General features: G+C 43.8%; 1 protein-coding gene across 2 annotated transcripts in view; it reads left to right on the top strand.

Annotated features, from left to right (window-relative positions):
* The first annotated feature begins 980 nt into the window (after nucleotides 1-980).
* ALDH9A1 (aldehyde dehydrogenase 9 family member A1) overlaps nucleotides 981-17,348 on the top strand; it is a 117,476-nt gene continuing 101,108 nt past the window's right edge. Inside the window, exons 1-2 of one of the 2 annotated variants that reach the window (XM_077452630.1) lie at nucleotides 981-1,120; nucleotides 15,467-15,654. In XM_077452630.1, coding sequence (XP_077308756.1) covers nucleotides 15,474-15,654 — 181 coding nt within the window. In that variant the 5' untranslated portion in view covers nucleotides 981-1,120; nucleotides 15,467-15,473. Of the gene's footprint in view, nucleotides 1,121-7,749; nucleotides 7,905-15,466; nucleotides 15,655-17,348 lie in introns of those variants that run through there. The other variant, XM_077452629.1, reaches the window with a different exon arrangement.

The raw sequence follows: 17,348 nt of genomic DNA, 5'->3' as shown, positions 1-17,348 counted from the left end.
GCATCGCATAGTAGCCCATTATGTGTCACTTACCTGACACAGGAGCCAGCGATGTCCCCGATTTCCTCGCCGACTGGAAGCGTCCATCCTTCTTCCGGGGTCACGGACTCCGCGGGAGCCGTCAGTCACGGCATGTCGTTTAATGAAAACTCACCCTTCTAAAGTGCCCATGCGCCGAGTACATTGGTGCATGCGCAGAAGCAATCCTTGTACGGGGAATTGTAAATATCTCCTAAGCCATGTAGGTTTAGGAGATATTTACAGCACCTACAGGTAAGCCTTAATCTAGGCTTACCTGTAGGCGTAAGTGTGTTGTAAGGGTTTACAACCACTTTAAAGCGGTTGTATAGTCTTTTTTACAACTTTTATGGTTTAGGAGATATTCCCCTTGCAATGCGCCGCTGACTGCAGCGGCGCATGCGCACAGGTATTTCTCGGCTGAAAGTCCGGCAGGCGCCAGACCCTGCCGGAGAGAAATCTCCCATGCCCATGCACAGGAGTGACGATATTGTGGCTCCAGCGCTGGAGCCGTGATACCCGGAAGAGCTATGTTCCCTCGGCGTGGATCTCCGAGATGTCGAGGCCTTGTTCTAAGGTAAGTATTTCATAATGAGCTAGTATGCGGTGCATACTAGCTCATTATGCCTTTTTCCTTGCAGGTATGGAAAAAAAAAACAGCGGGTTTACTACCGCTTTAATAATCATAAAAAGCCTGGAACTCCACTTTAACCTACCACAATGGATGGTGGCAGGATAGGATTGGGGGGGGGGGGGTCAATGGAGCTGGGACTGGATCAGGATGGTGGGCGATTTTCCTCTTCTATAGTGTGGGTGCAAATTCTGAAAATCTCATTCAGTGTCAGCAATGTGGCAGCAGAGGTGCCTGCAACTACGAACATTCCATCCCAACTGCTCTCCTCTGTTATATCACTATTGACCGCTAGGGGGAGAGTGCGGCTGTAAACAAAATCACTGCCCCATGTTGCCGCGGACCAGGGAAGGCTGTCTCCGCCTCCACATATTGTTGAAGCCTCATATCGAGGCTGCTGCTGGTCGAGGTAGAGTATTGGAAGTAGGGCGGTGACAGCTGCTGCTGGCGGAGTGGAGGAGTGAATACCTGGTAGGTTTCAGGGCTGGGGCGAGGTGGACTTGTTAACAAATGTGTAGAATGCTGTCAGTCCTTATAGCGGGACGTGTTGGCTAAGAAGTGATAGGAGAGAGGACATGCAGATGGGGAACTTCTGTCTGTACAATGACTATTGTATGCACACCTTATAGTCTGATTGTACCTTTACAACTATGCAGTGCATCGGGCTGCCTTCATTGCATAGGTCCTCATGTTACATGAGATTTACTGAAGCTGCTGCACTCAGACAGACTCTGGTGCAGCTGTGCATGGCAGCAAATCAGCTTCTAACTTCAGCTTGTTCAATTAACCTTTGGCAAGAAAACCTGGAAGCTGATTGGTTGCTACGCAGAAATGCACCTGATTTTGCACTATCCAGTTTTAGTAAATAAACCCCCATAGTCTTGGTAGATCTGAAGTAGATTGTACAGCCAGTTTAGGGTTCCCATTCAGCTGGTATTGTGAAAAAAAAAAACAGAAAACAATTAAGTGTTGGTAAACAACGAGAGACTTGTGAATTTTGCCTGAAAATCTGTTGTTTATTGTACATCATACATTTTACCACTGAAAGGTTTTACCCCCTGCATGACCAGGCCATTTTTTTGCTATTTGACACTGCATTACTTTTAACTGGTAATTGTGCGGTCATGCAACACTGTATGCAGATGAAACTTGTATTTATTTCAGGTACTTCTATGATGCCATCAATTTACACATATTTATTATACATTCATATTAGTCCCTGTTCTCAAGGAGCTTACAATTTAAGGTCCCTAACTCACATTCATACACATACTAAGGCCAATTAACCCACCCGCATGTCTTTGGAGCATGAGAGGATGCCAGAGTACCCAGGCCCCAGGGGAAACCCACACAGGGGGGACATACAAGCTCTGTGCGGGTAGTGCCATGGTTGGGATTTAAACCATCAGCCCCAGTGCTACCAGGCGGAAGTGCTAACTATGTAGCCACTGTGCTATATAGTTTATTTTCAGGCGGTGTCCTCCATTTCATCCTGACCCCGATGTCTTCTCCCGCGCGCCTCCTCTCATCTTTGGCAATGATTGGATGCCTGGTAGGCGGCAATCACAGCACCTGTGGTTTCCGCCAATCAGGTGACAGGTAACACAGACCCGGAAACCTGAGAGGCGGGTCAGTGTTAGGGAAGCAATGTATTCGCTTCTCTAACACAACACTGTGTAAACAGCAAACGCATAGCATTGCGCCCGCTGTTTACACTTTTGGAAGCCTATTAGAGCCCATGGCTCTAATCAGGACGCCTATTAGAGCTGACAACTCTAATCAGGCACTTCCAAAGAAACCCTGCCGCTGTAATTCAGATGCCCGGCTCCCGAGCGGTGATAGAGCGGTGCAGGAGAGGGGGAACCGCTCCTGCACCCCTATGGATGCACCGCCACTGGGACAAAGCATGGCATAGCATGGAATGAGATGGGTAAAGTCACTGACAGGAAAATAGTAATACCAATATCTGATGGTGGACTCCATATATTGGGGAAATTTAGATGAGGGATTATTGGAATAATATGTGCTAGTACAGACATGCATATAAAACTCAAGGGTTATATTGTGAGGACCAGCAGGGGGCAGTGCAGTGGATATTGAAGCATATTGCACTGTACACTTTTTTTTTTTTTCTTCTTCCAACTGTATTGAAATGTCAAAATTACATTTTATTCAATTCTATGCCGCGCAGTTTGACTGTGTTGAGTAGAAACGGACATTACAGGAAGCTTTCACGTGAGCTCCAGTCTATTGAGGAAAAAATGCTTACAGTACAAGACCTAGTTTACCCTGGATCAAAGCTAAATGAAGAGACTCTGTGGTCATGGGGAGACTCTGATGTGAGGTGGGGACTCCAAGGGGATATTCTGATGTGATGGGGGGCTGACGACTCTATAGTGATGGGGGGATGCCTCTGACTAGAGGGAGTCCTTTGGCGTAAAGGTTCTGATATGATAGGGGGACCTCTAATGTGAAGGACTTGTGATATGAAGCTAATTTTATCAAGATGGGTTGTGTGCTTTGTCCCAGGCTCGGGAATCCTATTGAAATCACAGTGGTCACGTGATTGGCTGATTATTCCTGCCCCCTGGGAGTCCAGATCCTAATAAAAAAATGCTAGAGCTTGGAGGACCTGTAGGTAAAATGAATATCTCCTAAATGTGCACTATTTTTAGGAGATTTTCCAGTGAGCAGCAGCCAGTGACATCACCAGCGAATGCGCTCTGAAGGTTCCTTCAGAGCTGTGTGCCATGTCCAAGACTCCTGTGCACATGCGCGAGAGTGACGTCATCGCGGCTCTGCCATTCAAGCCATGGCAGCCCACAGACCCGGAAGGAAGACCGGATGAAGATGGAAGCCTCTGCAGTGGTGACAGCACGCCGCTGAAGGGCTTAGTTTCAAGGTAAGTCTCTTATAATGTGCTAGTATGCGGCGCAAACTAGCACATTATGACAGGGCTTGACAAAATTTCTTTGAATCTAGGAGCCAGCTAAAAAAGTCAAGAGACAGGTTTTTCTCCCTTTGCCTTTCAGGACAACACCTTGGAGAGAGCATAGCTCCACCTCTTCACAGGAAACACGGAGTGACCATGCCCCTTTAAATTCAGCTGCTTCCACCATGCCATCATTTTTAGTGTTTCCCCCGCCATAGTGGAGGCGCTGCTGGGGAACCAGAGGGGCTGTGCTCTCTCCAGGGAGAGGGTTTTGGCAGTACCTTTTCAGTTTGGATCATCAGACCAGCCAAGACACCCCCCCCCCCCCCCCCGCATGAGAGGGGGGTTGCTCAGGTGCTCGATTACCTCCGCCAGCTCATAGGCGTAAGGGTCTGTCGGATGGCCTGTGACGTCAGTTCTGAGAGGGAAACTTCTGGTGGGGCAAAGCATCGAGTGGTTCCGGCTGCTGGAACACAGGAGGAAGGGGCGTGTCGTCTGGCCGGGGCTTCCTTCCGCCCCTCGAGCGCGAGGACAACGGAAGAAGCTTGCTTAAAAAGGACACAGATGGTTGCTGCGGCACTCATGATGGTGGAGGCAGAGTCGCCAGCAGCGATGGCAGATGGAGGCGCCCAGTATCCCAGCCAGGCCCAGTTAGGAGAGGCTCCTCTTTCTGTCTTCACTGGGGTTTATTTGTGTGGATGGGGAAACTCTGGGGCACCTTTTGTGGTGGCTGTCTCTCTCTCTCTCTCTCTCGCAAGGACCCATGGGCCAAGCTGCTTTGCGGGACTAGTAAGGGAGGAGTCCAAGGAGCTTTTTTCCTCACTGCGAAAAGAATTGGCAGACTTTAGGGACAGTACGTTCCCTCATAAAGAAGCAGGGCCAGAGCTCCCAGTCCAATCATCTTCCTACCACTTCTAGATTGAAATTGAGTCGGATGAAGAGAGAAAGTGTGATTTATTTATTTCCCCCCCCCCCCTCAACAATCGACTCTGAGGAGGAAACACGCGCGTCCATATATAAACTGATGCTAGAAGAGGTGGATGACTTACTGAAAGAAGTCTATACTATATATAATTTTCTAGGGCCCTTAAAAGGTGGTTTCCTTTTGAGGAGGACGAAGCATTCATTTGGAATAAAAAAATTGGTGCCGCCTTTTCCCAAGTGTCAAGATGGACTAATCTTGCATTCAGGGACATGGGCATAGTTTAACGATGCCATGGACAAAGTGGAAGACTCTCCTTTTGAGGAAAGCTTGGGTATCATCCTTATCTAACTTAAAGCCGGCAATGGCCTCTACAGTAGTGGCCAGAAACATGGAATGCTGGCTGGAACAACTTAAAGGCCATGTGGTACCTCCTAGGAAAGATTTGCTGGAGTCCTTCCCTACACTTTTTAAGAGTGGTCAAGTACATGTCAAATGCCTCGACAGAATTCATCACGATGTCGGCCAGATCTTCAGCCCTTATTAATTCAGCCCGGAGGGCACTCTGGCTTAAAACCTGGTCAGGGGACTCGACATCAAGTGAAGTTATGCGGAATACTATTATCTGATGTTTGTATTAATTAGAGACCACCCTCGATAGGACGGTGGATAAGAAGAAAGCTTTTCTGCAGAAAAAGAGAGTGGCGCAGCAAAGGAAGAATTTTTGTCCGTTTCAGCAAGCCCATAAAGAAAAAGATCAGACTCCAAAAAGACCCTGGAACCCCCAGAGGGGCAAAGACAGAGGAGGGGTGCTTTTTAGACCCCCTGACCAAACCTCAAAAAAGGCAATGACGACCATCTCCCAGTAGGTGGAAGGCTGCAAGCCTTCCTGCCAGGTTGGGGGGGAAAAAGTAACAAAAAGCCATTTTTCTTTTTCTGAATCTAATCGGTCAAGGTTATCGGCTAGAAATTTCAGACACCCCCAAGCCAGTTTTACATTACAAATCTTTCTAGAGATCAGGAGAAGGCCATGGCTATGACGTCTCTTTTGAGAGAACTGATGCAACAGGGTGTTATTTCCAAAGTCCCGAAGGACCAGGAAGGGAGGGGGTTTTACACCCACATCATTTTTATTAATTTTTAATTTTTTGGTCAATAAGCCATCAGGGAAATTTCGTCTGATTCTCAGCTTAAAGATTCTGAACCGATATATAAAGTACAGAAGGTTCCAGATTGACACAATGATTTTCTCTGTGAAGAATCTACTCACCCCCAGCTGTTACATGGCATCCATCGACCTAAGGGATGCATGTCTCCACATACCAATTGCAGCTTCTTTGCAGAAAGTCCTGTGACTAGCAGTCAATTTAGGGAGGGGAGAGATTTGGCACCTTCAGTTCAGGGCGCTGTCCTTCAGCCTTTCTTCCTTTCCTAGAGTGTTCATAAAAGTGATGGCAGAGGCTCTGGAGTCCCTGAGACTCGAGGGAATTTTCATAGTGCCTTATCTGGACGACCTACTACTGTTCGCAGAATCAAAAGACCAGGTAGTGGTCAATCTGCAAGTAACCCAGGGACATCTAAACAGCTTAGGTTGGCTTCTGAACCTTCAGAAATCAAATCTGGTACTGTCTCAACAAGGTAAGGTTCCTGGGATACAAAATAGATTCAATAGAACAAAGAATCTTCCTCCCACAAGAGAAGATCGAAAAAATGCAGATAGCCCTAAGAACACTTAAAACCAACACAGAGGTTTCAGTAAGGGAAGCCATGTCAGTTCTAGGCCTGCTGACAGCAGCAGTCCCTTCAGTGCAGTGGGCCAGGCTTCATGCTCGACGTCTGCAGTCAGACATTCTACTGAATTGGACACACCAGAAACCTCTGGAAAATAAGTTCAAAATGGGAGCAAAGACAAAAAGATCACTTTGGTGGAGAGACCAGAGGAACACCTCAAAAGGACTTTTCCGGTAACGTGCAGATTAATGACAGATGGTGAGCGCATGGGGGTGGGGAGCTCACCTCGAGAAACCGACAATACAGGGCATATGGTCCAAGCCAGAGACAAGAAGGTCCTCAAATTGGAGGGAGTTATAGGCTATCCATCTAAGCCTCCTATTTTTTTCCTGCAGGCTGAAAGGGAACAGCACGTTCAGGTGTTATCAGACAACATGGGGAGGCGGTATTATACCTAACAAAGCAGGGGGACATAAGGAGCAAGACCCTGATGGAACTAGCTCACCAAATCCTGAGCTGGGCAGAACAGTCTGGCTTCGCTGTCTGCAGTCCATCTGAAAGGCACGGAAAACACCCTAGCAGACCCTATCAGCAGAAGGGAAGCGGAAAGGTCATTAACCCAAGAGATATATTCCAGATGATAACTGGAAGTTGGGGTCTTCCTCAGGTGGAACTCTTTGCAAACCAAATAAATGCAAAAAAATGTGCCTGTCTTCTTTCTAACATGGACGCGTTAACTCACAAATGAGACTCACAAAAAAGAACGTATTATGAGTGCACAGCTTTGGAAACGAGAAGACACTAGACAGGAATGTAAACGATGATGGGAGTATTTCAGCCAGGCGTCAAGGGAACAGAAAATCTCCTACAGGTACGATGTCTATAGTAATGGGGCCTCTTGTCTGCATTCTCACTTTATTGGAAAAGGTGCGCCAACAGTGAACTTCGCCTTTTTAGGTTAGCTGTTTGTCTGAACACTAGGAGAAAAAAAAATGAGGGCCATGTTACACAGGCGTCTGTTCTGATTAGCAGGGGATCCCCGGGTGAACTGATCACTTGCTGATCTGGAACCAAATGGTACAGATGTCACTCTAATGACAACACACCCATGTCAGGTCAGGTTATAAGAAGCTGGATATGAATGGACATGCATCCTTTTTACATCCTTTGACCTTAGATCTGACCGTTTAGGCCTGAAAAGTGGAAAAGAATGCTGGTCTTTCCTGTGTTTGTTGTTTGTTTGTTTTAGTTTTTTTGGACCCAGACTGGATATAATCAAAAGCATGTCCTATTACATCCTCCTGCCCTTAGAGTAACATTAAGCTACCATTCACATCATCTTGAATAACTGACAGGTGGATTTGATTGGAATTCCTGTGTCTATTTTGATGGTCTGCAGATGCAGTCTTGCCTGTTGGCCCCATGCCTAGTTGCTATCCCTTCCAGATCACTTATAACCGGATCCACATTCCTCCTCCTTCCCCGTTCCAAACATTGTCACATCTACTAGAGAGGAGGAGGAGTGCTGTGTACTGGCGGCCTATAGGGTGTGCTCCAACACATAAGTTACTGTGTGGTCACAGGTTTAGAGCACAGAGAAAGTTTCATCTGTGTCTGGCACTAAGCAAACTTCTCTCCCAGCTGTGTGGTCTGTGTCCCTTCTCTGGCAAGTAAGTTGCATACTTTGTCATAGTTTAGTGTGTTTTCAGGGTGTTTGCTGCATATATGTGTAGCTATTGTGTCCTGCTATCAAGATACAGAATCTTATGATCTGCTATTTCTTGTCAGTGTTTAATTTTTTGCCTCGATCAGTCATGCAAATCTTCTGTCAGTAAATGTTGGGTACGCATTACTTTTAGGGCTGATTAACACCAGAAACTGCGTGTTACTGCACATTTTTGCATGCAATTTGTCATGCATTTAACACAGGTTTTTATACACCTTTACATGTGTTTACAGTGTTTGTTTTTTTTTATTTTATTTTATTTTTTTCCCTAAAGTTTTGTCCTTTTGATGTAATTTCCTTCTTTTTTTTTCTTTGGGCTTTTATGCCCACTGTAATGCATTGCAGTGTGTTTCCCCCTTCCCCCCCTTTTTTATTTATTTATTTTTTCCTGTAATGGTATGAATTGTACCCATAGGATAACCTGTATTTTGGACTTTCTATGCAGTGGAAAAACTGTTTAAAAATTCACCTGACTGCATTTGGTGAGAATTGGCTCTAAAATTACTATTGTTAAAACTCTATTAATTCCTTTTAATCACAGTGGACGTTTTGGGGATATGCAGTCCTTTCTGTATAGGAGAGCTCAGAAAAGGAAGGGGGTGAGTTTAGTACACTCACGAGGAGCTCCAGGCTCATTTAGAAAAAAAAAATAAAAGTCAGCAGCTACCAATACTGTTGCTGCTGACTTTCAATATTAGGACACTTGCCTGTCCTGGAATCCAGTGATTTCGGGAACCCAGCCGACGTTTCGGCTCTCGAGTGCTGCCGTTGCCATTGCCTGTGCTTTGTGAATGGCCCGGCGGTGGGGAAAGGAGGGGGGGTCAAAGTTTCTGTTGATCAGCCAAAAGTGGGTGCGGGGTACCTGTCACCCCCCCCCCGAAAAAGTAAGGTGCCAAATGTGCCAACGGAGGAGGGTGGAGCTCTGCTTTAATGGAGAGAGGGGATGAAGAAAGGAGATGGGATTTTCAATTTATGAAGAACAGGGAGCACTCACTGCAGCCCCTGAGAATAATCCAGTATATGGAATGTACAAAAGACAGAGGGAGACCGCAGACATGCCCGGGGAGACAGCCCAACTGATGCCCAATGGACAGGTACACTGTTGCAATTTTGGACAATTTGCCCTACTACTTTTGCTCACATTTTCCTTACATTTCGAATGTTTATTCACTTTGGGCAAAATTTGCTGGGTGAAAATACATTCGCTAACCCTTTACAACACCTCTTTGTCAGTAAGAGAAGGTGCTTGCTGTAACATTCATCCTATTTATCAAAGGGTACATTTTACTTTCTCTGTACAGTGGCCTAAATTTTAAAATGGAATTGGCCAAAGCTGAGCTGTTGAATCCTTACATTTTATAATGAAAATCTTTATAAACCTTTACCATGTACCTCCTTTAAACAGGGTGAAAGTTGGGTTAATGGTGGTCGACAGGACAGTACAGCAAATTGGTGATCAAATACTTTTTAAATATGCCCTGTAAAGATTGAAATGTTATACAATGCGTACATAGAGCCATTCACATAACACTCTACCCTAAATTACCATGTTTTTCACTGTCATACACATGCTTTAGGGCCACTTTAATTAGTAACCATTTAACCTACAAGGTATGTGTTTGGATTATGAGAGGATACTGAAGCACCTGCAATTACTGTAGAAAATAAAGGCACTGAGTCTTCAAAACTGGAGAAAGAAAATTCAAGCAACTGTAGAGTAATTGCTAAAAGCTACAAATCGGGTTTTCATTTTATTGTATTAAGAGTTAATCTGGGTATTATGGGCAACAACTTCACATCAATATTGAAGAAATCAGACAGTGCCCTTCATTAGAATTGGACCTGGAATCCTGCTGCTCAAAAAAATAAGTATGATGGCTATAAATTTTTTTTTTTTTTTTTTTTTTTTTTTTTTTTTTTTTTTTTTAGCAAAAAAGGTTTTTATTAAATCAAAAACAGACATTCTGGTGTCTGTACAAGGCAACAGCGCATGACAAGAGCCAGACAAATAGAAGCTTGCAGTATTACAGTCTACTCATGAAACAAATGCAGAACATATGGGACGTCCGTAATAGTCTGAACGTTGTACACACAGTCAATTAGTAACAGCACAAGTGATACATTGCAGGAGCCTCATTTTAACCAGTTCCACAGGCTCAAACCTGGAGTATTGAGCCGAGGGGCCCATAGTCTTTCAAATGTACCCAGACTTCCTCAGTGCTGGTACACATATCTTTCAAAAATAAGAGTATTGCACAAATGAGTCACCCGTTGTTTAACTGAAGGGGGATCCGAGGACTTCCAAAATACGTGTTTTGCGGGCCTGACAAAGACCACACAAAATTGCAACTCTGGTCAACTCTTCCGGCACACAATCACTTAGGATATCAAGAAGACAATACTTTGGGTCTAGAGGAACTGAGGTCTAAAAGACTCTATTAGGGTGATTAAAACCTCTAGCCAGTAGCGATGTAGTTTCAGGCAACGCCATTGGAGATGAATGAGGTCTCCCCTGGCATGCTTACGTTTACAGCAATGCGGCTCTGGAATCAGACCCATTTTGTGTAACTTCTGAGTTGTGTGATAGGTTCTCAGCAGACTATATAAGTGGGACATTCTCTGAGAAGTAATCATTTAGCTAGTAGGCAGTTCTTTTAGGGCCTCTTCCCACGGATCTCTGTCTAGTGGTTCCAAATCTGCTCCCCATTTCTGGGGGATAATGGCATTGCAAGATGAGACCTTTAATGGTCTCAGCGGTCGAGAGTATGTTGAAGATCTGAGTCAGTGACAGGCTCTACTCTTCATTAGCTCCCTGAGCTCTAATGGCATGCTGCAATTGTAGGTAGTGGAAGTATATGTAGGAGGGAAGGGAAGGGAAGGGAACATCTCGTATGAAGTTCCGTGAAGGGGAGCAGAGTCCCATTCTGAAAAATGTGGGGTAGAAGGGTTCCCCCGGAGGCCTTCCACCTGACTCCCTGCTGTAGTTTAGAAAATTCCTTATAGAAGGAGTTACGCCAATTAGGACTATACTTTGTGAAGCCTTACTCGTAGCTGTCTAGCTTTGTTCCACGATTTTTGCATGAGGTTGTACATGGGGGAAGTATTTATTTGGTTTGGCAAAGGCTAACATAATACATGTAGCAGATGTTAATAAGGTATAGGGGGTAGACTGGGGGGATGGAAGGTACCCCCAAGATACTGTAATTGAGTCGCTATGTAGTATAACCATGGGCGAGGGAGCGCTAAACTGCCGCGATCCTTAGGGTATTGAAAATGTTCCAACCAAATTCTAGGCGGACAATAATTCCAAATTAAGGCGCAGTATATCAAATTAACTATCCGGAATGTTCTAAGGGGGATCACTACAGGGGAGTTGTGCAGAAGGTATAGTAATTGGGGCATGTGAATAATTTTTAATAAGGTTAGTTCTGCCTGCCACCAATAGTTTCAATCTACTCCCAGATGTTGAATAAATCAAAAATGAATTAACCGCGCTCTCAATGTACAAGTGCATCAATAATTGATACCATCAATTGTGTAACAAGTGATAAAATGTTGGAAAAATTCAAAGAAATGTCAATACAGGCAAAAGGACATAAAGTCCCATGAACATTCCATGGTGTCCAAATGCCTATGTGATCAAATTCTCCGTGACTTAAATGTGTCTCTTCTTCACCAACATTCACATGTTCGCCAGAACGTATTCACCCCCATTACAGGTAGTCAAAGACAGCTTGGTTGGATGTATCCACTTGAAGAGAAAGTCAGCCCAGGGCAAGTTGTCACTGGCTTTTTTCCTAGATACTCATGCCGGCCCAAGTAGAGGTAAAAGAAGAAGGCTCTCATTGTGCAGTATATCCAAAATTTTATATAAAATGATTTAAAAAAACGGCATTTCAGTGTGTGCAAGTGCTAAACATGAAAATACTGGGAACGCCGTATTTGCACTGCACCTGCGTTCCAAGAAAGCAGAAGTGATATGTAACATATGAGCCCATCCAAAGCATTTCCTCAGTGTGGGTCTGACATCGGGGGTGGGATCAAGCGCAACACGTCACTTCCTCTTTCTTGGAGCGCAAATACTGCGTTCCCCATTTTATTTATTTATTTATTTATTTATTTATTTATTTATTTTACATGTTCAGCACCTGAACACAGGTGTGTGCTTTTTTTTTTTTTTTTTTTTTTTTTTTTCTTTTTTTTTATCGTTTTAAATAAAATTTTGGATATACTGCATGATGAGAGGTTTCTTATTTTACTTCTACATGGGCTGGTACGAACATCTAGGAACCATGCCAGTGACAATTTTGCGCTGTTCTGAAATTCTCTAAAAGTGGATACATCCAACCAACGCTGTCTTTGACTACCTGTAATGGGGGGTCAATACGTTCCGATGAGTAGGATGCACATGTGAATGTTGGTGAAGAAGAGACACATTTAAGTCACTGGAAATTTGATCACATGGGCGTTTGGACACCACAGGATGTTCATGGGACTTTATGTACTTTTGCCTGTATTCATGTTTGATTTTTTTTTTTCCAACACATTTTATCACTTCTTACACAATTGATGGTGTTACTGATGCACTTGCACTTTATTGGGAGTGCAGTTAATTCATTTTTGGTTCTTCATTGGTAAGCAATTTGCTTTATAATGAGCAGCTCTTTTTTTGATTTTGTTTTTTATTTTTGTTTGTTAGACACAGTATGTCATTTTGTATTCGCACACTATTTACCATTGTGCAGGTGTTGAGTCAGTTTACTCAACATACTTTCACTACTTCAGATATTATCTTTAGGAGAGGAGGGTGCAGATTTTAACGGCAATAATGGTAGGGGAAATATATATTTATAAATATTTGAAGGACGAGGCTATGGGGATTGGGCAAGCCAAGGAAGCCAGCTGTCCCAATCTGCAATCCAGTGGCAGTAAAGCAGACTTTGTCCAATTGATGGTTAGGCTGGAGAAGTGACCAAAGGTGGTTACCGAATACATGACTGCCTCCAAGGATGCCTCAATGTCTCCCTGAAAAATGAACATATCTGCTGCATACAGCATGATTTTCTCATTGAGATTACCATGCTGGAAGCCTGTTATATCCGGGTTGGAGTGGATCAAGCAGCTAGAGGTTCAATGGCCTGAGCAAATAGTAGTGGGGAGAGAGGGTACCCCTACCCAAATCAAATGTACAGTGGTGTGAAAAAGTGTTTGCCCCCTTCCTCATTTCCTGTTCCTTTGCATGTTTGTCACACTTAAGTGTTTCGGAACATCAAACCAATTTAAACAATAGTCAAGGACAACACAAGTAAACACAAAATGCAATTTGTAAATGAAGGTGTTTATTATTAAAGGTGAAAAAAAATCCAAACCATCATGGCCCTGTGTGAAAAAGTGATTGCCCCCTAAACCTAATAACTGGTTGGGCCACCCTTAGCAGCAACAACTGCAACCAAGCGTTTGCGATAACGTGCAATGAGGCTTTTACAGCGTCCTGGAGGAATTTTGGCCCACTCATCTTTGCAGAATTGTCCTAATTCAGTTACATTAGAGGGTTTTCGAGCATGAACAGCCTTTTTAAGGTCATACCACAACATCTCAATAGGATTCAGGTCAGGACTTTGGCTAGGCCACTCCAAAGTCTTCATTTTGTTTTTCTTCAGCCATTCGGTGGTGGACTTGCTGGTGTGTTTAGGATCATTGTCCTGCTGCAGAACCCAAGTTCGTTTCAGCTTGAGTACACGAACAGATGGTCGGACATTCTCCTTCAGGATCTCTTGGTAGACAGCAGAATTCATAGTTCCTTTTATCACGGCAAGTCTTCCAGGTCCTGAAGCAGCAAAACAGCCCCAGACCATCACACTACCACCACCATATTTTACTGTTGGTATAATGTTCTTTTTATGAAATGCAGTGTTCCTTCTACGCCAGATATACTTGGACACACACCTTCCAAAGAGGTCCACTTTTGTCTCATCGGTCCACAGAGTGTTGTCCCAAAAGTCTTGAGGATCATCAAGATGTGTTGTGGAGAAATTGAGACGAGCTTTGATGTTCTTTTGGCTCAGCAGTGGTTTTCTCCTTGGAACTCTGCCATGCAGGCCATTTTTGCCCAGTCTTTTCCTGATGGTGGAGGCATGAACGCTGACCTTAACTGAGGCAAGTGAGGCCTGCAGTTCCTTGGACGTTGTTGTGGGGTCTTTTGTGACCTCTTGGATGAGTCGTCGCTGCGCTCTTGGGGTAATTTTGGGCGGCCGGCCACTCCTGGGAAGGTTCACCACTGTTCCATGTCTTCGCCATTTGTGGATAATGGCTCTCACTGTGGTTCGCTGGATTCCCAAAGCTTTGGAAATGGCTTTATAACCCTTTCCAGACTGATAGATCTCAATTACTTTCTTTCTCAATTGTTCCTGAATTTCTTTGGGTCTCGGCATGATGTGTAGCTTTTAAGGATCTTCTGGTGGACCTTACTGTGTCAAGCAGCTCCTATTTAAGTGATGCCTTGATTGTGAACAGGTGTGGCAATAGTCAGGCCTGGGTGTGGCTAGAGAAATTGAACTCAGGTGTGGACAACCACAGTTATAGTATGTTTTAACAAGGGGGGCAATCACTTTTTCACACAGGGCCATGATGGTTTGGATTTTTTTTCACCTTTAATAATAAACACCTTCATTTACAAATTGCATTTTGTGTTTACTTGTGTTGTCCTTGACTATTGTTTAAATTGGTTTGATGTTCCGAAACACTTAAGTGTGACAAACATGCAAAGGAACAGGAAATGAGGAAGGGGGCAAACACTTTTTCACACCACTGTATGTGAAATCCTATCAGCATTTCTAATGGTTGCTTTTGGTGTGATACAACATCTGAACCCAATAAATAAACTTCCTGCCAAAACCAAATTTCGTCACAAATGCCGCCATTCGATACTGTTGAATCTTTTGTTAGTGTCTATTGTCCACTCGTGTTTGTATGTTACGGAAAAACCGTTAAGTGCTGTGGATTTATGTGGCATGAAGCCCGCTTGGTCCAAGTGAATGATGAATAAAATAGCCTCATTCAAGTGGAGAGCCAACACTTTCGTCAGGATTTTTGTCACATTGCCACAAGGAGATTGGCCTGTATGAACTTGGATTTATCGGTTCCTTACCAGGTTTCAGGAGTGAAATGACAGTGGCTAGTGACAAATGGAGGAAGACAGTGGGCATCATAGGAAGCATTGAAAACTTTTAGTAATTGTGGTACGAGAGTTTTCCTAATATCGTGTGTACACCTCCATAAGGATGCCGTCATCCCCAATGAGCCTTACAGGTGGGTAAGGAAGCGTCCGCCAGTCAGGAGCACAATGGCTTTCCGCCAGATTTCATGGTATTTTTCTTTAATTGCAGCATTTTTAAAGTGATAAAACTGTGTGTCTGTATTGTAGAGATGCACTAAATGTTTTTTTTTTTTGCCCAGGGATACACTTTAAGCAGAAATAAGTACATTGTTTTAAACTTGAATTTTCAGGCTGTTGATGAAACTTTATTCAGCACGTCCTCTTGTTCAGCTGCTGCTTCCAAAGTTCAGAATTGCCATGAGCCGTACACTTACCACTGGGACGTTCCAGAACTCCCTGCCTCTCAATTATCGTGGAGGGAGCAGAGTGCAGCCTCTAGACTCTGTAGGAGAGGAACAGGCATATGAACCATCTACAGGTAAGATTTGTAGGACTAGTTTACTCTTCTCTTTTGCATCTAAGCTAAATTTAAAAGGTAAATTTCTTAAAAAAATATGCGTTTATTTTTTTAAAGTTTTTATTTGCCAAGTGTGCATACATAAAAAAGAGAGCATCATTTACAGAATACACTCTCAACCATAATCAACAAGGCATCAGCTAGTACATATAGCTTTTTTTTTTTTTTTTTTTTTTTTTTGTGCAGTTTACCATTTGCCCATAATAATTACGGTTCATATCGTCCTTTAACATATGGCATGGTAAAAAAAAAACAACAAATTTATAAACCAAAACCATGGAGGTTGATACCCCCACAACTATTTGTGCCGTCATCTCTTTCTTTCTTTCTCTTCCCCTAAGATATGCTTTTCCCAGTAGCATCTCTCACTGAACACTATTCAACAGTGGTATATAGTCATGTCATTTAGATGTCACATGGTGTAGTTTCCTTTGAATTTATCCATCTTCCCCATATTTTATTAAATTGTTTTTCTTACTACCTCTTGCTTCATAAGTCATTCTGTACAATGTAATATTTGCATTAACCAGGCCTTTCCATGCGGATAAGGTAAGAACATCTCTCTTTATACAGTTCAAGACTATACGTTTTCTGACATAGTAATACAATAATTGTAAGAACTGTCTCGTATTGTTGTTCATCACCTCGTCCTCTATTACCTCCAGGAGTCCTAAAAGTGGGCTACATATATATAGATTAAAAGTATCTGCAATAAACTGGGACACTTGTGACCACAATGGTCTTACTTTACCACACTCCCACACCATGCGAATAAAGGTACCATCGGGCACTTGTGGCAAATAGGGTCATCTCTTCTGCCCATCCTAAATTGTCTGTGTGGGGTATAATACATTTGGTGAAGGTATCTTAACTGTATAAGTTTGTCCCTAGCTGAAATGACTGTGGGCACGTAGGAGGTTAGAACTTCCTCCCACTGGGCCTCAGTCAACTCCGGAGTCACTGCCACCCATCTGCTCCTCATTTTTTTCCTCAGTGGGCTGTTTTTTGTCCATAAGAACCGCATAATGGGTAGATATACGTTTTTGTGTGGTCCGGCTCTGCTAGCAATTTTTCTATTCTTGTATTGGCCCAGTCCCAAATTGAGCATGAGCTGCATGGTTGTCTGGCATACTGGAATGCCCACGAGTCAGGGATATCTAACTCTCTCTTCAATTGTGCAAATGTTTTAAGGTCCCCATTGTCAAATAGCTGATGTAAATAGGCAAGGCCATACCTTGCCCATTTATGTCCATCGCCCAGGAGGAAAAAAATCTTTTAAGCAAGGGTTAAACCACAGAGGGGCATTTGGCGACAGATAGGAGGGTGCGTCCTGTATATGCCTTGTACAGGTCTCGAGCACTTGTTTAGCTGGTTTAAAGTGGTTGTATACTAAATTTTTTAACTTTTACCTACAGGAAAGCCTATAATAAGGCTTACCTGTAGGTAAAAAAAAAAATCTCCTAAACCTGTACGGTTTAGGAGATATTCCCCTCGGTATGCGCCGCTGACTGCAGCGGCGAATGCGCACAAGGGGATTCTCGGCCTGAAAATCCGGCAGTGGCCGGCCGGAATGAAATCTCCCGTGCGCATGCGCAGGAGTGACGATATCGCGGCTCCGGCCACTCACAGTGCCGGAGCCGCGATACCCAGAAGAA

The sequence above is a fragment of the Lithobates pipiens genome, unplaced genomic scaffold (genome assembly GCF_037356315.1).
Source record: "Lithobates pipiens isolate NorthernLeopardFrog02 unplaced genomic scaffold, aLitPip1_a1.2 Scaffold_23, whole genome shotgun sequence".
Taxonomy (NCBI): Eukaryota; Metazoa; Chordata; class Amphibia; order Anura; family Ranidae; genus Lithobates; species Lithobates pipiens.
Note: the sequence above shows the minus strand (reverse complement) of the source record. Positions and strands in the feature narration are given on the sequence as shown.